Here is a 27742-nt window from a genome sequence, read left to right as displayed (position 1 = left end):
TCCCCCAGATCTTGAGAGTCAGTATTTACATAGGAAATTACAAAATCAAACCATACTATTTTGCTATACAAACAAAGACCTTGTATTGTTACATGTGGCCCGAAGGGGAAATTATTATACACTTGAGAGATAAGCAAGCAATTTACTGAAGGGAATAGAGAAGTTTTATTTCTTTTTAAACATCCTTCTTAAAGGGACAGTTCACTCAAAAATCAAAATACAAATTTTTGCTTAGTTTTGGAGCTTTGATTTCCTACTTGTGGGGCATCAGGTATTCAGTAAACTACAAGCATGTATTGATTCAAGCATACCAATGTATATAAGGGACTGTATGAACACTGTACAGGATCAAATGAGTTGTACCGGTTTTAAAGATTACAGTTTAGGTATTATGATTTATTTGGGGAGAGGAAGTGTTGCAGTTTTCTTCAGATTTCAAAGGATTGACGCAGGAATATTGACGATGAGGAGGGAAACTTAAGAGCCCTCTTCTATTACATGTTCATTGGAAATCATTTCATTCTAATGTAATGCATCTTTTCTGATCATCTCCAGTTATTTTCTTAACATGCCTAACTGTTGTAGGTGAATAAATTCATGCTGATACCATTCCTTATCTGTCCCATGTATCAGCTATTATCAGTGGGATTGTTGCCAGGAGGGACCACACTGTTGACTTATTACTTCCTTTATTGGCGGAGACTGCTCACAAAGACAAAGACGGAGCCCCTGACAGTAAACAAAGCAGAAGTGCATCAGCTGTTCCTTTTGATGTCGACATATTTGCAGAGAGTAAACCGCCAACAGCCATGAGGTGGCAAACCAGACAAACGGCTCAGGCAAACTGTGTCATGTTCCCACTTGGGATGGGAATGAGAACGAGAACAGTTCTGTGGTCAAGGCTTGTCGTTAAGATCATCAGCGTTCATACCTGAACAGGCTGATGGGATTGCACTGTGTGGGTCTGACAAGGTGAACAAAGGGCCAGCAACTAAATATTGTCATCTGATACACTTTTAAATCCTATCGCCCTGCCTGTCAAATCGAGTAAATAAATGAGTCCTCACACCGGTTTAACTGCAGGGATTAATCGTGCCCCCCCCAACTCAATGTTTAAGTCATGAGATGAATAGCCCACTATGGATCGCCAAGTCTTTGGATTTTATGGCGTAATTAGCAGATGAGCTGTGATGCTAACACAGCGTGGCCCAGACCTCACAAAGGCCTCTATTCTGTGATTACATGACTGAATCTTCCACTCTCCTTTGTCACGCCATAGAGTTTGTTCACAGAGGTGACTGACATCATCATCAACTCGGTGGATGAATGAGATGTTGTCCTCTGTTGTGGCCATTTGCAGCTTTTGATGGCAGCAGTGTTCCCTAATACATCTTTGCTACAACTTCACAAGGAGACCAGAGTGGCAGGCAATATTTTCGGCTCTAATCATGAGGATTTCCTGATTGGTCAGCACACTACATTAGTCTAAATGGATCATCAGGTTAAAAGTGTGGCGAGCTTTTCAACCCGGATGCACATAATAAACAAAAGGAGATTAGTGAAATCTGTTTTCCAGTGAGTTTATAGTCTAATAGAAATGCTTTTTAGACACAGAAGAGTGATTTCCTTATAAGTGGCTTGCACATCTCCAGAGATTGCCATAGTTTCTGCAACCGGGTTGTGGTCAGACTCAGGGAAATTATGCCCTCCATCACACTGTATTCTGACTGACACGCAAAGCTCATTATTGACGCTTTGCGAGTTTTTCAAGAACCGATCTCCCACTGTTCCCCCGTCAGGCTTGAATAATTTGAGGCAAGGGCAACTCTGTATCATAGGGAATAAGGTGACCCCAACTCACCGTTAAGCACTTATCTCCTCTGCCAGTTCTGCTTCACTCGCTCTTTTGAAATGATAATTGCTCCATCCCGCGTGGCAACGCTGAGCAGTATGTGCACAAATGTAAAAGGGAGTTTGAATATTCCTCAAAGTCTATTCGAGCTTTGGATCACTCTTAAAGTGCCGTCACATCGCGCTCTTTGCTCTTGATTTCAACATTTGTGTGTGTGTGTGTGTGTGTGTGTGTATATACACAGCATGTGTAGCAGATGTTTCAGAAAGTCAAGTTGCGTTGCCAACCTGAAGATAACGCAGAGAAATGTAGAATCCGAGTTCATCGCTGCATTTTAATGAAGGCCTTTGACTCAGAGACACGGGCATGATGGGATCATGGGAACGGTGCACATAGTCTAGTTAAACAATTAATACAGACCTGTCTGGTGGCTCAGGGTCATGCAAAGCCAATTAAGGCGTATTCAATGTCCAGCCTTGTACCTGATTATCATAAGGAAGCTTGATGCAAAGAGGTGGAACAGAGAGTCAGTGCAGAGATAGGCATTCAATAACTTGATTATGAGCAGATTAACACCTACACCAGGTCGTCTTACTCTCATTAAGATTGAAATTTAAAAATGCCTTGATTAACTCCAGTCATCAAAACTGTTGTTTTAGTGCAAAATGGCGTTCTCTGTTTTATTTTCATATTTCCTGTTAGCATAGCGACCGCACATCTTTCTGGACATTGATGCAGATCATCCGGAAGCAGATCAAGCAATTCTACACATTGTCTGTTCCTAAAATAGCACATTGAACATGTCTTCACTGAGTGCTTCCTAGTTTAGTAAGTACACTTTGTGTCTGTTAGGCTAAAGGGAAGCTTTGATCCATATTCACTTTTACCGGATGGCGGTTTGAACCACCAGTGAGTCATTTCGAGGTCGTGGGAAGTGACTGGCTTATAAACTGAATAGCCTTTAGCTTTGTAGGAAGTTTGATGCCTCTTGAGTAAAATCCTAATTTGTAATACAGTATTTTCCCATAATTTTGTTGTTTGAAAGTCAGAATCATTTGAATGCACCAGGGGCATATACGACAGCAGGATGCATTACAGCCAGTCATCAATAGAAAGATGATTCAATGAATAATTGATAATACATGCAGGAAACGTCAGTATCCTGATATTATCACCCTGGGATCACTCAATAATTCAGTAAATGCTGTTGGTTTCAATTCTCAGACACTTTCATTTTACAGTCAAATGAACGCAGGATGGCAGATAATGTTGTGACCAGGAAATAAAGCACACTATCTTAAGATTTCTGCCTTTTTCGGCACTAAACTCCAACTACAAAGCATTCAGATGTGCATTCAGGCGTTGGTCATTTAGCTGAATAAGAGGTGAAGACATGTCATTTCTATTTGCATCAAAATATACAATAAGTCTGAAATCTGACATGTACTTTTTGAGATATTTCTATTTCTTTTCTGTCTTCTTTCTTGTAACACCCTTATAGTTAAGAATTGGACAAGTGGGTTGCAACATATACATTATCAGCTGCTTGCTATTGTTAACAGAAATACATTTGCATAAAGGAAATGGTGAGGGATATGTTAAATCAATGGCTCTTGATTAGGTGTCGGATCTGTTATTTTGGGCCATTTGTAGAGATTTGTCTCTTTTCACAGGAAGTTTGCCGTGAGGCATCAGGATAATGAATCTGTGCAGATGTCCGATATTATAGACCTAAAAGTTGGAGCGTGCATAAAGGTTTTTATTTCATCCCGGGTTAAAGTCTTGTCTGCTGAGTACTGACACACAGAGGCCTCGGCTGCTTTCTACCTGCAGGGTAGAAAGGATATTGAAGAGACAATAAAAGAACAATTCTCTCTCTCTCTCTCTCTCTCTCTCTCTCTCTCTCTCTCTCTCTCTCTCTCTCTCTCTCTCTCTCTCTCTCTCTCTCTCTCTCTCTCTCTCTCTCTCTCTCTCTCTCTCTCTCTCTCTCTGTGTGTGTGTGTTGGAAGAAAAAGTCAAGACAGAAAACAAGCTGCTTTTGCTCAATTTGTAATAGTTGATGTCCTATTGATTCCTTCACTCCTGTTGACATTTATAGTAAAAAAACTCTCTGTAAAATGTTTACTTTAGTATTTGATTTCCCGCTCTATATGAATTTGTTTTGAGAAGCAAAAACAAAACAATGTCTGGCTGGATGTTTTCGTAAGGGCTGTATTGTGTTCAGCTTGTTATGACAAAGTTGTTCATATTAATATCTACTCGAAGGCCTCTGTGAGAGGATATCCTGGAGATTTATCTCTGATAGACTTATTACCTGTAAGCTGCTGTACATTCCTACGAAAGCAATGAGCCATTTTGGCACCCGTGTACTCAAAGTTCTACAGTTACAGTTTATTTTTAACCAAGTCGTGATTTATTTAGGAGTCTGATTTCTTGGTGCTGGGAGCAGTCTCTCAGCTTAAACCTTCCTCTTTACTTCCCCCTGTCCCATTCCCAGGTGGGCTGGATGAGAGGAAATGTGGAACCCCTTGTTCACACAAAATACATAGCGCTTTATTTCATAGACTGTTTGAAAATAACAGTACTACTTTACCTTCCACCCCTGACTGAAGAATCCCCTTAAAAGGTTTAGTATTCAAACAGTTAGTTCACAAAGTAAGATCACCTGTTTTTGTTATAAATCATCTATTTATTTGATATTTATCAGATGGACTAAAATGTCAGCAAGTTTAGTTGTGGAAAAAAGAATTTTTGAATTTATGATGCTGTAAAAGTGGAATTTAGTCCCCAAAACGTAGAGCCAAGAGATGTGATGGGTTGTTACACTGTGTCAGATCGCTCTGTCTTTAGTGGTCAGTCCCTAATCGGCCTTTTGTCAGCGTGCTGCTCCGAATGCAATTGAAACAATGCTTTCACGGAGATTCATGAAAGTATAACTGATTTCATGGAGTGTGAGGCTCATTGCTTTTACTGTCTGTTTTTTTTCGAATATTGAAATGTACTGTTGGAGCAGATGATAACAGCACAGTCCTGCTGCTAGAAAAGACGATAATAGTTGTATTTTCAGCATATAACCAGTTCTATGTTATCTCTTGCACAGTCTTCTTGGCCTTTATATACTGTATATATATCTACTGTATTTATATGCAGATTTACAGCCAGATGTCACTGGTTGAAGTCAGTTATCTGTGCGTTCAGTTGAGACTGTGCTAGCTAGCTTGGCTTAAGGTGTAAGAAAGCAGTTAGCATCAACCAGAAGAAGAGGAATTAAATTTATTTACATGCTGTGTTGCCTCAGCTTGCTTTCTAATGCTTTAGACTTTTAATCCCATATTTAGCACCTGGTTTTGTTCAGAGTCAGGACGAGTATGTGAACTCTTGTGAGGACAGGACATCAAGCTAGCTGTTGATGATCAGTATGACGAATGCCTCCAAACTCTAATGCTGGACTGAGATGATTAACTACTTAGTTATTGGTAAAGTTTCAGTGAGTAACAGATCACATTTTCCTATTGTGACATGGCCAACACTACTTTATAATAATTTATGTACCAGTGAAGCCATGCAAATTCAGCACAAGAGCTGAACTTTGGAGCAAGTGAGCGCACAGGGCATCAACAAGCTAATATTATTGAAATTTTATTTGAGATAAAAGATAATGATTTTACAGCTTGTTCTTAGTAATACATTAACACACAACTCGGTCTATGAAAAGCCAATCATTGATTCTTTGGGGGAAATGGTTTTCCTTCCCCCCCACCACCTGCTTGGTTGAATTTAAACCAATCATGCACTGCTCACTCAGCTAAGCAGACTGCTATAAGTGAGAGTTATAATGGCAGGCACAGCAGGCAGTCTCTGCCTTGTCAGTCACCTATTGAGGTCTTTTCTGCTCAACATAATGGCTCCATAAATCTCTCTGAATAGTCACCGGCACCCATGTTGTTTTTAGGGTCAGAATTGGGGGTGGGGGGGGGGGCGGGGTCTATCTAACATTATTGCAAGACGAGGACAAATATCTGACCCTACAATTAATCCTGTTGTTTTCTCTTTTTTTTTTTTTTTATTTGTTCGGAGCAGTTACTGACTTTGAGAGGCAGTCTTACAAAGTCACCCTTAAAATAAATCTGAGAGCTGATTAATGAAATGCTTTTATAGTTCTCTTTCTCTTTGGACATACTGATGATACTGTTAATGGATTGGACGTCAGCCTAATCCAGCCTCATGTCGAGCTCTGCGATAGCGCTCTCATCACAGGGTGCTGCCCAGCCGCTGATTATCTCCATAAGTGCCTCGGTCTGTGCCAAAGACTAAATGAGAGACAAGTCACTTTGCAGGGATGAGTTATTGGGAGCTGGTTGCCGAGCACAAAGCCCATTCGTTTACACAAAGCTAGCCAAATGGTTAGCATTCATGCGGCTCCCTATCCAGTGAACTAGCCATGACCTGGCTGAGTGTATCGCCCAATGCGTCTGTCACATCTTTCCTCTCTCTCTCTCTCAACAGATGCAGGTATTAATAGGGAGGTTCGAGAGGTTAATGAATCTGTAGCCTTAAGCAATATGGCACCAGATTCCCCCTTAATATATACATGGAGCAGCAGACCTTCTCCTAGATGAGCAGATGGGTCCTGTGGTACTGAGCGTAGTGGGTCGTCTGTACTGTAACGGCTCCAGTTGAATAGAGCTCTAATCCTATAAGTCCTATAATTGTTGCTTCTAATAAGATCACTTTCTGTGGTCGAGTACTTGCTGTCAAATATGATTTAATGCTTATTAATATTTAATACTTTCTCTTCAGATCCATGCCTCGTTGTTCATAGTGATGGATTACGACACTACATGATTAATTTGACTAAAATGCATGTACTTGACATGGTATTCAAGGTAAAATAATGTAAAAGAAAACAGGATAAATGCGAGATTACATCCGTTTACCTGCCCTTTGTGCCCTTGCTAAGCGTCCACGGACCTGCCTCTTTGGTGTTGACCATCAATCTTGTTCTCCTCAGGTGCTGGCCTCAGTTACATGAACATTGTATGCTTCACACCCATGAGTCATCCTGTAATTTGGATTCCCCAGATACCTCAAGTTTCCCAGTCCGCTGCAGGGGCCTCTTCATATTGACATAACTCTGAGTAAGACTGAGCACTCTGACTTTTTTTGTTCTTGCGTCAAAGTACAATTTGTGTTTTTCTGTGAAGAGGCACCTGAGAGAAGTTTTCAAATCCAAGAGACTACGAGGTATAAATGTAACTAGAGGAATGGAAATCTATTGATTTTTTTGTTAGACTTAGTTGTAATACTAGTTACTTCACACCTGAGAAATAGTCTCTCCCATTTTCAATAAGGTATTTTGATAAAATACATTTGGAAAAATATGAAGAGTAATGATTGTTACAGCAATTTGGACCAAATCAGCCCTCAATATGTTTGCCATTCATTTAGTTATTTAACACTCTCTTTGAAGTTACCCGCCACTCATCACCTTTTATATAGTTCCCATTTATAACCTGTGACTTTGCACGGCGACCACCAACAACCTTTTTGTGCACTGAGGTCAATGCAACAGTGTTGCGATATTTATTTATGCATCACTGCACTCCAGAATTAGCCAAAAAGCTTCCTAATTTAGTGCCAGCAAACCCGCAGAACGGCACCCCTCTCTTTTCATTAAAATTTAAAAGAGCTCTGGAGTTGCACAAGGATAAGCCCTGGGAACATGGAGACCTGGGGTGTGTGACACACGCTGGGCTACCATGCTTGTTGTTGCCGTCTCAGCAGGCATGAGAGGCACCAGCCGAAGGAGGAGGGAGATGTTGCCGGATCACGGACTGGTGTTTTAGCCTCCCACTCGGCTTGCTTCAGTGTAGCAGCAGGAGCCCAAGCAGGCTGGTAGTGAATTGAAGAGTGACACAGACGTATTGGTCCACTGGTTGAGACCCTGGGGACGGACAGAGACAAGGGTGTGACAGCGATAGATGAGTGAGAGAGGTTTTATTCAGGAAAAACTAGAAAATGTGATACAGATGAGCCTTCACCTACCTACAAAAATGGCAGATCGCAGGCATTATGCCAGACGGACAGCTTGCCAGTGAGCTACAATACAAGCCATAAACTCAACAAGCCATCCTGTTAGCAAGCAGCTAGTGATGCTGGCCTGTAGGCGTGTTAGCCAACTGCTCTGACCAGGCAGGTGGCGGGGGGACAGGGTTGTAAATCTTGGTTTGTCCTGCTTTCTGTTGTTGTAAGACCAGTTTGATCAGAAGTTTAAAATGGCACTGTCTCAGTAGACTACCTGGGGCCACTAACTGAGCCCCCCGGTCGTATGGATTTATTAGCTACTATAAATATTTGAATGAGGTCCTGTGGGAGTTGTAGCAGTGATGTAAGCTCTCAACCAGAGACGCCATGTGCTCTTTGGTGTTTACTTTCTCAACGTCACCACCTAAGTGAGAGCTCGGGGAGGAGACGACCAGCGCTGCTGTGCATTAGTAGTGAGTTGTGTTCACATATTACAGGAACAGGCTGTGCTTTGTTCACTGACTTAGGTGTCTGTACTCTTAAGGTATCGGTAAAATCATGAGAATCGAGTGACGATTCGCAGGATGAATTGTAGTAATTTTGGTAATCCCCTCACTTCTCATCTATAGCACCATCAACAGGCCAACATATTGATTTGTCAACACAAGCAAAACATGTGACATTTTGACTAATTTTAATCATAGATGTCTATGATTATTTGTGTATAGTTAATTTAATCAAATGTCCTGTGTTTGTTTAGCAAAGAGGGAGTAGTAGAGGGAGAAGTGTTTTCCAAGAAAGGCAACCCCCCTACTAAATCAAAGATCTCGACATACATCTACATAACCAGGACCTTATCTGCACACTCATACTGAGGCCAATAAAAGTCAGATGTGGTCATTGCTCCTCTTTGAGACAAATTACAGACTTGTCTTGTGAGTCACTGTTCTTTCATTTATTTCCCAACATAGCCACACAATTAGAGCCAAGCTGCCATATTATCTTCTCGGGGATCTTTCAGCAATTGTTGATGACAGCTTGATTAAATATGGGAATTAAAAAAAAGAGTCCAACATGCGTTTTATCTCGGAGAGAACCGTTGTGGGCTTCAGTGCAAATTGGACATTCACTTAGACTTTAAAGTTGGTGAAACCTTTAAGCTACCACATGATGTGTGTGCTCATGTTAGCTGGCTGGTGGTCTAAATCGTCTGTTTAGTTGAGTTTTTCTTAGGCAGTGTGGTGAATGAGTAAACGGAAGGAGCATAAATATTTGTTTTTGTCATCAAGGCTTTAGCCGAAGCCATCAGTATGCTACATTTCTGTATTAAAGTCTCAGGACAGAGAGATGAAGCGGCTGATTTCTGAGCGATGAACAGCGTAACTCTTGAATTCTCAATTCTTTGTTTGCAGTCACATCTGTACCATTCGCCAGAATGAACCGCATCCAAATGTATCAGTTCTTTTGCTTTTGTAGTTGTGGGTTATAGCGTCAGAAGTTGGATCTGGATCTGTTATTCTAGCTTGCATTTCATCTTTCTTTTTTTTTTTTTAAACGTTTTTGGATCAAACATAAAGAAACAACTTCTCTCTCTTCTCTCCACAGAATCAAAATGACTTCTGCTGAATGGCCGCTGGTTGGAGCTTAGTGCTGATCTATCGAAGAGCACTATGAGTAGATGACAACAAGCAGCCTTTAATCCAGAAAGGATTCCTCTTCTCTGTGTGAAGAGCCTGCTAACCGTGTGTAAGGACCACTGGGAGTACAAGAATCAAGTCAAGGACACGTTCACTCCCCCTCAGCCTGCAGGAAGATGGGAGTGAGAAAATAAAGCTCCGCGGAGTCAAGGGAGGCTTAATGAATTCCAAGGAATTTTAAAACAAACTGTGTGCATTTGTGTATGTCTGTTTGAGAGGATTCAGGCAACCATGTGGACATTAGCTGCGACTGTTCACTGTCTTCTGGCTGCTGCTTTGCTATTGGCTATCTGCCTCCAATCACTGACGGCAACTGAAGAGGATGTCACACCTCGCATCAGTTTCTCTTACAGTAAGTCGAAAAACTTACCTGACACATTTTTGTATGTTATGACTATTGTAAGCACTGCTAGAGACATGAGATTCCAGATTTAAATTTGTATTTTCTTATTGATAATTGATTAATTGGTAACGGTTGTAACAACAACATGATCGACTCAGTCCACAGAGCCCTGAAGCCCCGCACTCACTGCTGCACGCAGCACTATTGCATGTTTATTTAAAGTTCTTTAATACCGAATGTGTCGCATGTCCAAAATGTCCTTGGTTCTCCAGAAATACACCCGCCAAGTGTGAAGTCGATGCGGAATGGATTTAAGATTCTGTTAATCTGCTCTAATGGGAAATGCAAAAATTAGCTTGTCCAGTTAACTAGTATTAGAGAAAAATATCAGACTGATCTTACAGTTTCCCCAATCTAATTCATACTAGGAACTAGAACTGACTAGTTCCACACTGCAATAAAACAACTGTTTCTTTATTCCCATGTCTTCAACATGGATTATTGACAGGTTAGGATCTTAACTTTTTGCCTCGGACATGCAGCTTTAGCATGATATCATGTATGTAGCCATCAAGTGCATACTGATGCTCGTTCACAGGGGTAGCTAACGTTAGCTCAATTAGCTTGCTACGTACGGCTGAGAAACCTGCTACAGCACTTGTAATTTCTGCTCACAAAATTGACTTTCACTAGCTAGAAATGAGTAGCCTGCTTTTGTCTACACCTGTCGGCATCGGTAATTTAGGGTGGTGGAGTTTAGCAATTCATCAATCCCACACAAAATAATGTAATTTAGGTCAACGGTGAACAAATTCAACGAACGCAACATGTGGTGAAGCAGCAATGTACTCACAGATACATGTCAGAGACTACAGGTGCTTGCAGGCTCAGATGTACGTGTTCCAACTTGAAGATGTCTAAACTACAAGCACCACTTCTCATAAATACATGCAATTATACGTTTGTTCCCTGAAGGTCTTTTTTAATATTGGCGACTTGTGTCAATATTCAAAGTGTTACCCAGTGAAGACAAAAAAAGTGCAACAATTTTGGGCCTGTGAAGTATTCTGCAGCGCCTTCGTACTTCATACCTTCAAAGGCACTTGGCGTTTCCTCCATTTTTTTGCTGCTAATTGACCTGTTGGTATTGTACAGCTGAATGCAACAATTTATCTCACACATTTAAACTTAATGTCTATCCTGGCAAATCCACTGATAGAATGGAAGACCTTTTTTGCACCTAACTTCATCATTGCATGTAATTACTGCACACACTGCAGCACTCCTCTTATTGTAATGACTGTGGATTAGGCTTTTATAATACAAAAACATGGTACTGTTTTTCACAATTTGCTGAGCTAACAGCTTTTTGGTAATTGATTGATGCATTCTGGGAGCATAGGACAAATGAGGGGAGAGAGAAATAAGGATGCTGTTTAGAAAATTGACTGCTATCAGGGAAGTGTTGCGAAACACCTTTTTTTTTTTTTTTTTTTTTGAACACCCTGTGTTGTAGCTGTTGGAAAAGGACAGTTTACAAGTTGATTCTTAAAATTAGCTCCCTGGCTCCTACAGTGTATTTTTCATCCCGTCCTCATCTTTGTTTTGCAACATTGCTCACCCAAGCAAATATGCTGATCCAGCAGCAACCAAAGAACAGGCTTGTGTGAATGCAGGGGTGCGTTGGCTCCTGTAAACACTACCTGTCTAAAATTGAAGTTCCCTACCTCTCTGAAAACAACAATCTAATGCTTATTTTCTTCACTCGTCAGCCAACTCAGCGAGGCATCATGCCGTAATTCACATGCACCATCTCAAAATTGGCATCGCTCACACCGAAGAACAACTTGAGCCATTTAACTTTAACTCAAAGAACTAAATGGATTAAATTGGCCCAAGGCTGGTTCCCAGCAAAGTGTTTTGCAAACCACTGATGATCCTTTTTTTTCCCCCTCGTATTTTCCTTTTGCTCCACTCAGCGTTCATAATCTAAATTTCATGTATTTTGACGGCAGCAGTTAGTTATTGAGATTTTCTCAAATGGAGAGCATAAGTAGTAGTGTGAGACAACATGCTTTTCACCTGATAATGGGGCGTAGAAAATCGTATTTTAACGCCACTGACACCGATTGTGTCCTATTCATTAAGACTACAGCTTTGCATAAACAGGGTCTGCAGCATCACTGACATGCTAAACGTTTCGTATATAAACTAGCCTCAATTCAACCCGTGCCATTGATGCAAAACATGTAAAGCAGGTCACTGTTTTAAACCTCTGTTCTGGTTTGTATAGTCTGTAAGAAAAGGGGGGGCCGGGACTGTTTTCTCTCGAGAGGACCCTTGCCTCAACGTGGCCTTTTTCCTGGAAAGGCGTCCCTGTTTCTTTTTGTCTTCCTTCCCTCTCCTCTCGCTCCTTCCCTCTCTCCTAATGAGCAGGCTAATCTCTCATGTGTAGTGAGTAGAGGTTTTTGTGGTCGCTGCAGTGGGAGAGCCTTGTCTGTTTTTCATTACGGCTCTTGTGCAGAGAGAGAGCACAAAGGATCATGGGACTTGAAGCAGCAAGCATCGGTTAGGCATGCGGCATGTATCACTGTTAGTTATCAGAAACATCTCAGGCAGGATGTTACTGTCTTTCTCCAGATATGCGCTGAGGAGATGATTTATTTTTCCTCTTTTCTATTTCTTTGACTTGGAACATGACAGAGAAATTCAAATCCTGTACTTAATAAGAACAGTTTACATTAATGAGCTGGTTAGGGCTTTTGGCAAACTTTTCATGTTTTTAAAGGTCTGGTTTCCAGTGCATGAACTGTATTGTATGTCACTCTTCTGCTGCTGTGATTCAGCACTGTACCTTATCTTATTTATTCAGAATGACTTTGTTTGTTTTTTTAAAAAGATTGGAGATAGATGCAGCCACACCGTTTTGAATATCCTGTACATGCTGCATGCCCTTTTTTCCCTCACCCATGAAAGTGAAAGTTAGAACAACATGTGTCATTATTCAGAAATAATCATTGTCAAATCTGTCTTTTATCACATCAATTTGACATAGTGACAGGTTTCCTGGAAGCGAGAATACATTTTATACAACAACTCTCACATCAACCAGATTTTAAACCCACAGCTTCACAAGTGCATCCAGAGACTCTGTCAGCTACTATTGTGCATATACAAGGTTTGTTGGAAATTAACTGAATGTATAACAAAAGAAATATTCAGATCAGAAGGGAAGGTTTTCAGTTTTGATACTTTCACACATACTGCTAGGAAAGAAGCAAATCAAAATGCCCCTTTAAGCGGAACTACAGAGCATGCTGTGTATGCTCTGTGTACTCAGTGTCCATTCCTGTTTACGTTTGGTTCATGCTCAGCGAATATTGTGCGCTTTCTCTCATGCATGCTAATCCGGTGACCTTGGCGGTGTGTGGATCGCAGTGTAGAAACAGAGGAGGGCCGGGCGAGAGAGGGGGGGTCAAGCCAAATGCTCGTGACATGCTCCGATGCCCACCTAAAACCCGGCAAGGACACACCCCTGATCCTGAAAGAAAAGCAGTCTGAGGCTTCCAGCAGAGGTGGCACTCACAAGTGCCTGCACATAATGTCATAACAGCCGCAACAATTCAGCATAATTACAGCACATCAACTCGGTCTGTTTCAGACGCTTTAATGGCTTCATCACTTGCACGCTCCAGGGAATGTACAGAAAAGTTCCGTCTTTGCAGATTTCCGCCAGGAACATTTGATTTGAAGACAATAGCAAGAAACGAGGAACAACGGTGCAGCTGTTAATTAAGATGGACAGAGAGGAATGTGAGGTTAAGAGAGTCATTAGGTATTTTTTTTGGGGATTGCTGGGATGCAGTGTGGATTTGTCCAAAACTAAAATGCTGTTTGCCTCATCGCTATTAACATCTTGCAACAGATATTTGCTCAGTTTTACAGTAACTGTGACACAAAGAACCCCACCTTTTTTTTTTTTCTTTTTTTTTCTTCTTAATAAACATTAGACTGAATTTAACATTTCATTGCATAATGAAGCATGAATGATTTATATGGTTTCTGTGCCTCTAGCTGTAAATTAAGTCACATAACATTTTATTATATGATACACAAAGAAATGTTTTCTGTCACACTTCACCGTCCACATTGCGGTAAAAAATATTTTTCTTTTTGTTTCTATAAAATACAGCATAAGGGAGCTTTGATGCCATTTACACTTCGTCACTTTGTGTCTTTGGAGAGCTATCTGATGTCGAAAAAGCTCAGTGTAAATGCATCCAAGAGGCTTTTAAAACAGATTGAAAACGAGTGTTCAAAACACGTCAAGAGGTCAAAAAGGTGTAAATGCATCCTTTTGCGCGAGACGTTAATTCTTTGTATTGCAGAAGTAGTAATGCTGGAGTAAGTAGAATTTACGTGCTGGCTATAACAATCATGTTTTGATAAACTTATTTATGTAATTTTGATAAGTGACTACAATGTTTTAGTAATTTGTAAAACTGAATGAAAAATGAAATAAAATGATTTTATGCACTTAGAAATATATCTATATACCATTCACCATCATTAGCTGAAAACAACGCACTACATTTGAGTTTAGGCAGAACTTAAATGGTTAAAAGTAGTCGTCTCATGTATCTTTCATTAAGTCAGAACTTTCCTAATTTAGTTCCAGTATGTTAATGCACTCCACATGCGTCTTATTCCTGCTCGTGGGTGTATGTAAATGGAGAGAGTGAAGTGTGGGTCCCCGAGAGGCCTGGCTGAATGTATGTTGTATAGACTGAGCTGAAGGATTCAGTTACAGCGTCTGATTTTACAGAAATCCTATCTGTCTGATTTTTGAGTGCAGGTGTAGCACTCATGAATTCATTGTCCTTATCAATATGACTGACACCTGTTGACGGAAATAGATGGGATTTTATTTATTTCAAACTTTGTCAGGGCAGAATAACCATTGTGAGCCAAAATATGGAGGCTAATGCAGAAGGTGTGGATGTCCTCAACTCACCAGGCTCCTGATAGCAGCATGACTACATTAAAGAGATGTGACAGTGAGGTGTGTCTGTGTGAAAAAGAAAAACCATTAGCAAGGAGAGTAAAACCAATATCCTTGACCACTTCTCGTTCTTACTATTAGACATTGTGGTGGATGAGTAGAGAGCAGCAGACTCTGTGCGCCTGCTCTTCTCATCAAGGGCCTCTCCAGACGTACACACACACACACACACACACACACACACACACACACACACACACACACACACACACACACACACACACGAGTAGAGGGTTGTGTCTGCATGCTGTGGTTGCACTTAAAGGCCTTCAACACATGCCAGTCCAAAGTGAGTGCACTTAGTAAACTGCACACAGCTCCACTGGTGCCCTAAAAATCGACAAGTGTGCAAGCTAGAAAATGGCAGAAGAGATTATCGAAGTGTACTTTGATGGGATTCTAGCTGTAGCAGAAACCATCTGTAAGCATGTGCAAGTCAGCTGGATTTGGATTTGGCCATTTCTTTTCCTCTTCAAGTCCACTTGGCCGAGCTATAGACATAATGTCTTTCATCAAGGCATTGGTGGGCCTGTGTTATTTTTTTGTGTGTGTCTAAGGCCATAAGTACCAAAATAAAGAACACTTGAAGTAGAGGAAAGTAGTTTAGGATGTGGAAAGTCAGATACCTCATTAAAGATTTTCAACAAGAGGAAACGTTCCTCAAGCAGCTACTTTATTAGAAAGAGCAGCTAGTGTTCAAAAGAATGCAGAAAAATTACAGATGCATTTCTGATGAACGATCGCGTCGGTGCTGCCCTCGGTAACAAACGCATGACTGCTTCACAATAAAAGTCCCTTTGTGTAGAAATGTTTGAGTTTGCATTAGCAGTAACTTAATACAGCTGTGATAGAGCAGTGTTGCAAACAGAAATACTGGATTACACTCGTGCATCATTTCCTGTGGATCTCTCTTTTGTGTGAATGCAATCTGAATCCTTCTCATGCGAGAATGCCGGGCCTCGCCACTAACAAAGAAAACTACTACTTAAGGATGTTAATATCCTAAAAAACGTTCAACAGTCAACCGCTGAAGGGAAGGGGGTCTCAGGAGAACCAGAACCAGGACTGACTGGAGTTGGCTGTTGCTGCAATAAAATAAGATGTTTTCTAAAGGGACTCTGGTGTGAGGAAATTCTACCACTTTCGTCCACAGGGACTGTGAAAATTGACACAAATTGAAGTTCCTTGTAGTAACTTTAAATAGTTAAAAGGTTTTTTTTATAAGCTAAAAGAAGAATAACTGGTCCCCCTTAAAGGTCAGCCAACACATAAGTGCGCCTGAGCCGAAGTTGGTGCTAACATTGGGGCTAACCCCGTACACTTTTATCAGCAGCTTGCAGGTGGCTGGCTAACAAGACGTGGGAAGGCTTAGTTCTTGAGTTCATTCATCGACAAATAAGCTGTACACACATTCCACTAATTAAAATTCTAAATTAACGTCCCTGCAACTACTTAAGTAAATTACAGAATGAAAGTACATTGATTCGCTAATGCTTTGAAAAATGCTGACTAGAAATGAATCGATTCTATATTAAAACTCATTAACACACGTTGGCAAAAAGTGGCAAATTTATTTTTGCTTTTAGAAGGCAAAAATTATGCATATCTTAAAATCTGAGTCTGTGTGCATCATATTCCTGTGACATCTACTGTCTTTAGAGAGAGGGTAGGAGGAGGATGTAGAGAGAGAGGTTGAAGAGGCATCCCACACATGACGAGCACAGGCACGTCTATTTTGAATTATATGTGTGAGGAAATCTATCTCTCTCCCTCTCTCTGTGTTTCAGCCTGTGTTTGAATAACCCACTCAGATCCCACAGAGTGTCTCGCCTAGCTAATATCCAGGATTTTGTAAGCTTTCAGCTGCGATAGACCACTGCGCTCCATCGCTCTGCTGCTTTGAGTGTTGGGTGGGTGCGTGCCAATCTAGAGTGCATCAGGATGACACCTAAGAGCCAATAATTACAGAGCAGAGCATCATGTCTGTGTCAGCCCCTTGGTCTTTTGCTTTTAGACTTATGCAGCGTATTTGCACTCATGCTGTATTTCCTTCAGAGGCTAAAGGGGACAATTTCTAGTGTTTCTTGGATTCTACAGTATACACACGCAAGTGTTCGACATTGCTAACAAATACTCAGTCATTTCATGGTTTTCTGTTGTTGCCCTGATTCCGAGCCTGCACATGTAACCATGTGGCACCTTTTTGCTGCATAATCCTCACACACAGCAAACACTGCACTTACACACTGTCGGGCTCTGGTTATTATCTGCAAGGTGCAGCTGTCTCTCAGTATGATGTGTATACCCTCTCACACGCACACATACACAGCGTGTACAGTACACACAAAATTGCAGCAAAGCCACACCATCATTCCCAGTGATTACAAACAACACAACACATCTGTGAGCCTTATTGCCCGGCCTTACAGATACTGTGGGTGTCACACTCAGCTTTTATTTACAGCCTAGTAAAGTGTGATTTTTCTATGCCCCAATTTCTCTCTGTCTTTGTCTGTATCATCTTTTCTAGTTTTTACTCGCTGTACCTTAATTTGAGAGTTTACCTTTTCAAATATAACAGAATCCACTCGCGTAACCCCAGTGATTTCTTTGTTGACAGTTTGACAAACACTCATGTTAATATATATATTCATGTTAAGATTGAAAGTAAATATGTGAAGTTTGCTCCAAACCAGTCTGCCTCCTCATCATCTGTGTCCTCGAACTGTGCAGACAAACAAGTGTTTCTCCGCTGACTTGGCTGGCATAATACAGCAGCTCTTGGTTGCCAGTAGTCACAGACGATGAAATAACCATCACCTTGCCCAAATATCACGAGGTTCAGTACCGCGATCACCTTGAAGCAACTCCTGTCTGCTTCTGTCAAGAGCTCCTGCGCCGCTATTAAGTCCGTTGTCGAATCCTGTCAAACAGAGAGCCTTGAAGCTGTGCGCTCTTGTGTAGCTTCAGCTTGCAGAGGGCAGAGATGGATAGTATTTTTTATTTTTTTTATTTGATAAATGTGTGTTGTGCATGTAAGATAAGCAGAGCTCGTGTGAGATTAATATCAGCTGTGCTACACTCTCTTCTTCTCCTTTTGTTTTGTTTTTCTGCCCGGCTGCAAGCAAACCCCTCTGTCCCCGTTGCCCCCTTGTCTTGTGACTTGGCTCACACTGCTTTAGCAAATCTGGGGCATGTTTACAGTCGGGGCTTTTAGGAGTGTCTTGGCAGGCGTATAAGCAGCCAATCAATCGCCCCACCCTCGGAGTACTATTAAACCTTAGAAAAATGGTTTGATCTTGCACCGTTTTCCCTGAAATATGATGCCTGCCAAAGTGCTGCCGTGTATTTTATTTCTCAGTGACACTGTGTCTGCAAGCTGGCACCCTCTGACGATATCTTAGTTACCTCAATGGTGAGTAAGCACGCACTGAACACTCAGCTGTGATGTGAATGAAGAGATTCAGAGGAAATCTTAATTGATGTCACTGTGCTATTTTGGAGGTCTCTCAACACAGTTGACAGTTATCCAGAATGTCTGGAACATTCATTATTTTGATGATTCCTAAGCATTTTCCCTCAAGAGCACTTACTTTTATTTCTACACACATACAGCCACTTATTTGTCTCAAAGTATGAGAAAATAAATAGTATGAACAGTAAAAGTGAAGCCAGCAGCCAAATAAAGCGTACTGTATATAAATAAAGACTGAAAAATGACAACCCTGGCTCCATCCAAATGTAACACAATTCCAGTACCAACACCTCTAAAGCTCCCAAATTGGGATGTTGTATCTGGTATAATGTAAAAAATAACTTTGTGGTTTTAGGCAGCCTATATGCTAGTTTATTTGTTGCACATATACAAATTTATTGTGTGTCTCCCAGCAGACGAGCACCTATTTGAGTCATTGCATGTTGTATTACACCCCTTCTCACCCTGGACATAAACTGTTTGTGTCCCTACCATCTGGCAGGAGGCTGAGGTCCATCAGGACCAAGACCTCACGCCACATGTACAGTTTCTTCCCGTCGTCAGTCGGGCTCATAAACAAAGCCCGGGACCCCCACTGACTCTGTCATCCCCAGGACAATTTTCTTCCAGACACTCCCCTGCTCATCCCTATGTTTCTTTATACACACTCGACACTTTTAACATTTCACTTGTTTACAGTCCTGTTATTCGTTTGTTGTGGACTTTATTTTATATTCTTTTATATTTTAATATGTTCTATTTCATGCACTGTCTTGATTGTTTGATGTTATTGTTTGCTTGTTCTTGTTTAATGTTATGAACCTTCCGCCATGACAAATTCTTTGTAGGTGCAAACTTTCTTGGCAATAAATGGTTCTGATTCTGATTATCTGTAAAGCAGCTCACATTAACACTAGCATCTGTATGCAGGGAATAGAACATACTGTACGTATGGAGGAAGATGTTTGACTTTCCCTTCATGTGTCTCTGTTTTAGTTCAAGACGTTTGTAGCTGTTCATCGTGTGTTCACAGATTTAGTCTGATTCTCTCACAAACATTTCTGTAATCACAGAGCAGTTTCTCTCTGAAATCCTCCATGCTGTGATTTGTTCCTGTCATCTTTACCTCCACTGAAAAAAACCATCACAATGAATGAATACACTGAATTCACTGCCAACATTGAATTCCAACCAATTAATTGCTAAGGACTTATTACGTGCCGGTGGAGAAAAGACATTCTCTTCTTAAATTTCAGTATGTCATGCAGACCCTGATCTGTTCTCAAACAATGCATCTTTTGAATTGTGCCGCTGCGCTCTAGTTTGGACCATTGGCCAATTTCTTTTGCAGCTTGTAGGCATTCATAACCGCAGAGAAATGAGGCAAATATACACAGTTTGACTTCAAAGAACCTGTGCTACTAACTAATTCAGCATGTTAAAACCAGCAATAAAGCAGCCATATTGATGGAAGGTGTGATGTGATGAGCATTAGCAGAGGTTTAGGGCCCCGGTTTGGTGACAGCCGGCTGATTAAACAGGCGGGTGATGAATGGACCTGGTGCCTGGCTGTGAAATGGCCTGCAGATGCCCGGCATTCTGCTGCAAGCATGTCAAAACACACAACCGATCTGCTGCATCGGAATATCCCAAAAAAACAACTGCTATAGATGAAAAAACAGGAGTTTCTGTTGGAATTCGCCGCAGCTTGACACAACTGACGTTTGTTACTGGCTTGACCTTCTGCTCTTATCAGAAATCCATCTCGGAGTGCTTTGAAAATAACATTTTCTACCCTTGTCTGCGTGTTTCTTTATAGGTCAACATCTCAATCCAATCTTCCTGGTTACCACAACTCCCACTCAGTACCCCGACCTCAATCCTCATCCCCCTCCACTAAGTAGCCCCGGACCGCTCTCTGAGTAAAAGTTCCATGAGTTTGCTCTCCTCTGCTCATTATTCTATTGTCTGTCTAAGAGGATGTCACTGATTTATGTCAGACAGTTTTAATATGCTGAGGGAAGGCTGTTTTTGGTTCCAGTGAATAGCCAAAACTCAGGGGAGCCATGACAGTCGAGCTATGATATGTTCCCCTGTTGAGAGAAGAGATGGCACTCCTTTGTCTGCCATCGGCAGGGTCCACTGGGACCGAGTATAGCTCTCTTTATGAGCATTTAGGACATTTTCTAACACTTAATTCACATTGAACCAAAAACCAGTTTCTGCTTCTCCACATTGGAACTTTATTTTTGTCCTGATTGACAAAAGGAAGTCTTTTTTTTTTATTTTGTATCCCCTCGCTGAAGTTTAAAGCCAGGCCCTCCTCTTCATTGACTCCAGATGTCACAACGTTTTAAACAGAAAGAGGGCTGTTGATCTGGAAAGTGCCTAAGATTTGGTTTTGGACAAGATTAGGCCTGTGCAGCTGGTTTTCGCTCCCATAAGGGGAAAGCGATCATCTGCCAAAAGTGCCTTGAGTGTTGGAGGAACCATTTGTTTGTGAGCATATTGGAAAGTTTAAGTTGTCGGTTGTAAACATTTATTGCTGTTTACTGGCTCCATTTGCATTATGCACCACCTGGAGCGTTGGAGATAAACTTACCGCTGGTGTCTTTTTCTTACTGTCAGAAATCTCTAAATTTCAAAGCAGCTTGCTGGTTATACACAAGGGAAATACTGTAAACAGTTTAACTGCAGCAAATGGTGGTGATGACGACTCCAGATATGAAGCAGTAATCTTATTTGGAGAAGCAAATGGAGTCCGTGACCCCCAGTGTTTTGGCTTGGGGGGCACATCAAGTGTGTTTCTAATATGTTTGGTATGGGAGGCAGTAGATAAACAAGATGGTCAAAATCTGCAAAGGGTAAGAAGTCTGTAAGCAATGGGCGCACAAATATTTGATTGCTTTCATCCCATGTCTTTGGTGACCTCAAGAAGATTGTTAGTTGTGTTATTTATCAAGTGATAACATCCAACGGTCAAGATCCACACGGACTCCAACTCGGCTATTGTTTCTCTAAGGATCCCAATACTTGGAAGGTTTTGAATAAACCATAATCATGACTTCCTGCACCCTTTGCTGGATTTTATGTTGGTCAATTTTCTGTTTGACCTACTGTGTCATAACTTGCTCAAATGACCCAATTGTCAGAGTCGTTGCCTGTTACATAAATTCAATCCAAACCTCTTGAAACTCCACTTTCACAGTGGCATGCAGTAAAAAAAAAAAAAACTGCTGCTGATGCCTCTGTAGTAAATGATCCTGACTTGTTTTTGATGCCAGGATAATTGCCTTAAAGGGAGCAACGTGTACATTGAATCTCTACTTCATCACTGTAACTACTTGAGGCTGCAGGGAAGGCAGCGACGTGGGAAAAAGTAACTCATTTGACTCGTGGCCCACTGCTAAAGAGATCCACTTGAAGAGGGTTGGCGAGCAGCGGAGTGAAGGAGTTTTAGATTGGCTTTGAGTGGAAGAGGCTTTTTTTTTTTTTTTTTTTACACTGCTGCCAGTGCAGAGCAGAGCAAAGAGAGAGCCGGCCAGCACAGCAAAGTGTGGACGTGGCTCACTGGCGTTCTCGTGGAGCTACAGTAGCTGCTGGCTGCTGCTGCTGTGCGAGAGGGATAAACGGAGAGGACAGGAGTGAGGCGTACAGAAATGACAACATGCTCAGTGAGAGCTTCCCTCCTTTGTACCATAAATTGATTTGACGGAGGCTCACCACTATGTGCTGTGCTGTGTGTCGGATGTAATGGGATGTCCGTCCCCTATGTTTTCGTTTCCTGTTAGATTTGTGGCTTTCTGTGAGGCCTTGACGGAGACTCACAGATTTCCTTGGAGTACTGGAAGTAGTAAAACACAAGTTCAGATGTTGTTACCTTTCCTATCGTATGTTTGTGTTTGGCCAACACATTGGAGTGGGAGTTATTTTGTGTTTATGTGGTACTCAGTTGTGGTTTTGGGGTTTAATAATGTGTGTTTAATAAGCTTCTGGCTCAGCATATGGCTTGTTATTTCTACAATAATATATTTAACTTGTGGCCTAATTATTGTTACGCAGGAACTTGGGATAATAATGATTCAAATCTGGTGCATAGAGCCAATTGATTGAAAATGACAACTTCATCGATTGGCTAATTAACAAGTCCGACCCATAGACTTGCATAAGATGCAGCTGATGGCACTTCTCATATCTCTGCACAGGACAATCTCCCAGCAAGTTGTTGTACTTTTCTTCAGATGTTTTTAGTGCTGTCAACCAATAATTATAAAGTAGTGAAGCTTGGGAATTGTATGCCAGTAACCAGATTAAATTAGTTTTTAACGTTACCATTTACAGCATGTCTGGTTGGATATGAAAAACTAATCCTACTTATCATGCAAGGGATGTTTTCAGCATCATCACAAAACCAATCCGTTTGACAGGTATTTTGTATCAAATAACGGGAATAAAACCTTTTTTTTTTTTCTAATCTCGAGATAACATTTTGGAACCCTTTGAAACGCTCATACACTCCTCAACATGCATTTTAAATCCTAGCACCGTGATATGGAAATCATTGATTGTTTTTCTCCCTGCAGAAGGCAAAAAAAAAAATTTTAATTGGGGACCTCTATGTTTGTGTTCTTGTACTTCCAGCATTACGATATGTTCTGTTCCTCTCTGTTCTGTCCTGCAATGTGATGATAATCTCTAGTGTGTTTTTTTTCCTGCTGTTTTCCAGATGCAAAAGAGAGGTCGGCCAAGAGATTCTCAGTGGACGGCATCTTCAATTACACCTCCTTGCTGCTCAGCCAGGAGGACGACATGCTGTACGTCGGCGCCAGGGAGGCGCTGTTTGCCCTCAGCCTCTCGGACATCAGTAAGACCAAGCTCCAGAAGAACGTGAGTGTGTCAATACGCCAAGTGGACTATCGGAGGAAATATTGCAGTGAAGAAGTGGGCTGGCAGATAATTTACTCTTACTTCTGTCGTTGTTATAAAAGTCATTTTAAGACTCATTAGGTAATAGTTTTATCCGAGTTAATAATGCAGTTTGTAAATATGAAATATTCAGAATGAAATACCAACCTGTCCTTTGCTGCATCGTCAGAGGTAATTTTGTTTATTTCCATACCGCGCACCAGTTCTTTGTATACATTTTGATATTAGGGAAGCAGTCCTCAGCAGAATCAGCATGGTTCCCTGAATTTGGCATGACTTATTCAGGGTTTCTTTTTCATCTTCAGCTGACGTGGGGCACTCCTGCCGGAAAACGAGAGGAATGCAGCTTCAAAGGGAAGAACCTGGAGGTGAGAGGCACTTTTTTATACAGCTCCAGCAAAAACGCCAAATACAGAAAATGCCTCAGGAAGATACTTGTGTAATGACAATATAGAGATCATGGGTTTTCTTTCCCAGGGTGTTTGTTTCTTTCCTTGCAGTCTTCTCTGAATCGTTTCACTCGTGTCGCGAGAAGATGAAATGAGCATTGAGTGCTGTGTTGACAAACCTTTCCAGCAGTTACAAATGCATTCATCAAGTGTGCACACTCACCAGGGAATTGTTTTTTTCTGTGCACTGCTTCTCTCTGTCTGTCTGTTACCTTGTTGTCATGCCAGCTGTTTTATCCCTAGGCGACAACCCTTGGTAATCTTTACACTGCAGTGTACAACTCTGGTCTGTGTATTACAGAAAGCCCACCAGGCAACTGCTGTGTGATACTGGGAGGTTTTCCCAACTGCGTTTGAGAGAATTTTTTATATTTTTTTTCTAACTATTCCTATCCAGTTTTACCGTTTTTCAAGTATTTGTGTTTCTTTCTTTTTGCTCCGACAGATTTACTTCTGACTGTGAGCTCCAGTATTCCAGGCACATATTTGAAGGAGCTCTCCAGAAAAACACATTGTTGTAAGAATATCTTGTGGACTCATGGACCTCACACTCTCCATTTGTTCCCCATCCAGACTGATTGCTTCAATTACATCAAAATCCTCCTGCGGCTGAACAGCACTCATCTCTATGTGTGTGGCACCTATGCCTTCAGTCCTTTTTGCGCCTACATAGTAAGTAATGACCTCTTAATCTACCCATTGTTTACTTCCAAGAGGGATTTGATTTGTATTTCTCTCCACTCACAAAAAAAAAAAATCCAAAGCTGCTATTGTGTGTTCTGGAGGAATCGAGCTCTTTTATCCACCATGTCAGTATTGGATCTGCTGTTATCCAAGCGTAACCAAATGCTGCTGAGGCACTTTAGCCAGACAAGTCAACAGGGGGTACACAAACTGTGTGGTTTACAGCAAGAGGGGAGCAGGAGATCTGTTTATCTAGCGGTGGAGTACATCTGGAGTGATGGTAACCGGCAGCAGGATGACATTGATTTCAGCGGTAGGGGGGAGATCAAGCTTGGCGACAGCTCGGGTCTTAAAGCGGGGCATTAAACTCTCCCCTTTGACGTCAGAGTGAAAGAACAACACGGGATTTCTCAGACAGTATATCACTTGGCAGGACTTTAGGCCCTGAACTGGGATTCCAAGCAACTCTGAGCCCGGTTTGTCTGGGTGAACACTCGTCATGTTGACTGAGACCAGAACTCTGTGTGCGTGTGTGTCACCCAGAGCGGCCACACGCTCCCTGAGGTGCATAATATTAACATTAATAAATGTTTTATTTGTATAGCTCTTCTCAAAACAGTCTTAGAGGGTTTAATGACAGAGTAACAGGACACTAAAGCCAAGAAGATACACTAAACAATCAGATGACAGACGTTAATTGAAACAAGCCCTGAGAATAATAACTCATAATGAAGAAGCTTGGGAAGATTTTTCCTGCAATGGAGACACTCAACACTGTCCTGTTTGGTTTGGTTTGGTTTGGTTTGGTTTGATTTGATTGAATAGAACAACTTATTGCTATTGCTGCAAATTGTCGACATACATTTTATTATATTTTAATATCTATATATTCTATATTTCTATATAAATGGAATACTCAAGTTCTCATATGTATATTGAGTGCTTTACTGCTCAAAGTAATCCCTATTGTTTCAAATATAGGCAGGTCAGTTTTGTTTTAAGATCAGTTGAAAGGATAGATTCACATTTTTTTAATGGCTTGACCCTTTAGATCCTACACTTTACAGTTGAAATGATTGGGCAATCAGTCAAACACAATAAAATAATTAGTGACAATTCTGATAAACAATCGTTTAAGTCAAGTATCAAGCAAAAATGCCAAACATTTGCTGTTTCCAGCTCTTTAAATGTGACATTTTGCTGCTTTTCTCTATTCTATACCACCATAAATTGTGTTTGGGTTTTGGACTGCTGGTCGAACTAAGCAAGTATTTTAAAGATGTCACCCACACTTTCATTTGACCCTCCCAGCCTGATAAATGCCAACATGTTTCAATGTCCCTGCCTGCTCTTTGTAAACGCAGACTCTCTGTTTAAAAGCCCAACCCTGAAATTACGCAAGTGATGTCATTTTTTTTCTCAGACTTGCCAAAGAATACATAATACAACTGTTTTCAGAGGCTGAATAATGACCCACATACTTAATGGAGATTTCCGTGGCATATACACTTGAGCAAACAGTATTTTTTGTACATTAACCAGCCTCAGGTACCTAGAATTACTGAAAGTATGTTCTGTGGCCTGTTAATTAACAAGGTCTGGAATAAAATCTCAGTTTTCATCGTCAGTGAAGTCCCATCATGAATCAAGTTTTCCTTCCTGTGTAAACCATATAAACTGCCTGAAGCCAGATCTCAATAAATCCAATAAAAATACCAAAAACAACAGTACTTGTCTCACTCAGCACAAAGTTTATATGTTCCCAATCATGACAGTTTTTTCATTTTTTTTGTAAAATCATGGAACAGCTGGTCGCTGTAGTTTTTTAGCAAATGGTACTTACCGGGAGTAAAGATTGCATTTCAGAGACTATTTTGTGCAAGGGATTAATACACATTAGCAAGAATTTAAGGCAACAGGATGGTGCATGCAGGGTTTGACTCACAATAAACTGTAGCTATGTTCATAGTAAACAGTGAAGCTAGGTGATGTGATTTTAAACAGCAGCTCTATGGCACAGAGGAATAAAATAAACTTTTCCTTCAATATCTGTTCAACAAGCCTAGTCGTTTTAGGAGTATTTCATGATAATGAGTCAGCATTAGATCTGCTATAAGTTTTAATTTTCTCGCAATGAAAAAGTTTAGTTGCCTATGACGTACAGTATCCTGACAGACGGAGCTACTGTGTGTTCAAAGTGACCAAACTCCCTATAAAGTCAGTGCGCTGTGTATATTGTAATGAAGAAGTGGAGAGAACGAGCTCGAGGTCACTGAGTTCACTTTTTACTGTAAGTAGAATTTAATTGGACTGGGCCTGAGGGACATTTGCTTTTCGTGTCTTGTCTCCAGAACACGTCAACATTCACACTGGAGAGAGATGAAGTGGGCGAGGTCGTGATGGAAGATGGGCGTAGTCGCTGCCCCTTTAATCCAGAGTATAAATCCACTGCCATCATTGTTGGTATGTAGTAACACACGTTTTTTTACCCCTCTTTATGTCACTTCAACCATTTGGCATGCAAAGGTATTATGAGCTCTTTATGAAGCTACTTTGATTCAGTAAGGAGTCACGATGTGCCTGCTAATGTTTGTCTGCACCCGTCCTTCTGATAAATAGCCGGACAACAACAGACAACGTTTGTGTTCAATTTCTTTAACAATCAATTATTAAATAATTGAGCTGGATATGAAAATAAATAGTTTTTTGTCTAATCCCTTAACTCAGTCTGCATTTCGCTCTAAACTATAACTGACTTCATCTGTTATGAAAGCTCCCTGTACACCATTTCTTTGTACTTTATTATGTTTAATTTATAGAAAATCAAGTTCTTCATTTTAAATCTTACAATTGTTTCCTTTTGTTTTCTTCCAGATGGTGAATTGTACACTGGTACTGTCAGCAACTTCCAAGGGAATGAACCAGTCATTTACAAGAGTTTGGGTCAGGGAACTGCTCTGAAGACGGAAAACTCTTTAAAATGGCTGCAAGGTAAACTCCATCATTTCTTCCCTCTCTACTCATCTTCCATTATGTACCTAACGGAGCAGATTAGCTCCAAAAAAGTAGCGATCATTAGTGAGGCACAGTCGCTAATGCAGCAGACCGAGAGCAAAGACAAGCCCTCTTAGATTGCGGGAGCCCGGTCCTATCAGTTGCTGCATGTGCACTTCAACAACAGCCAATGTGAACTCTGACTATTAAATTTACCACGATGCAAAAGGGATGCA

General features: G+C 41.0%; 1 protein-coding gene across 2 annotated transcripts in view; it reads left to right on the top strand.

Annotated features, from left to right (window-relative positions):
• sema4bb (sema domain, immunoglobulin domain (Ig), transmembrane domain (TM) and short cytoplasmic domain, (semaphorin) 4Bb) overlaps positions 1 to 27742 on the top strand; it is a 52550-nt gene that overhangs the window by 11191 nt on the left and 13617 nt on the right. For both annotated transcript variants that reach the window (XM_068730651.1, XM_068730650.1), the window contains exons 2-7: positions 9482 to 9925; positions 23180 to 23340; positions 23685 to 23747; positions 24402 to 24500; positions 26864 to 26975; positions 27387 to 27503. In XM_068730651.1, coding sequence (XP_068586752.1) covers positions 9805 to 9925; positions 23180 to 23340; positions 23685 to 23747; positions 24402 to 24500; positions 26864 to 26975; positions 27387 to 27503 — 673 coding nt within the window. In that variant the 5' untranslated portion in view covers positions 9482 to 9804. The remainder of the gene's footprint in view (positions 1 to 9481; positions 9926 to 23179; positions 23341 to 23684; positions 23748 to 24401; positions 24501 to 26863; positions 26976 to 27386; positions 27504 to 27742) is intronic.

Source organism: Cebidichthys violaceus, unplaced genomic scaffold, assembly GCF_023349555.1.
Source record: "Cebidichthys violaceus isolate CVI_PGR_0920_01 unplaced genomic scaffold, fCebVio1.0.p SCAF_5, whole genome shotgun sequence".
NCBI classification, from domain to species: Eukaryota; Metazoa; Chordata; class Actinopteri; order Perciformes; family Stichaeidae; genus Cebidichthys; species Cebidichthys violaceus.
This window is presented reverse-complemented; position numbering and strand designations above follow the sequence as displayed.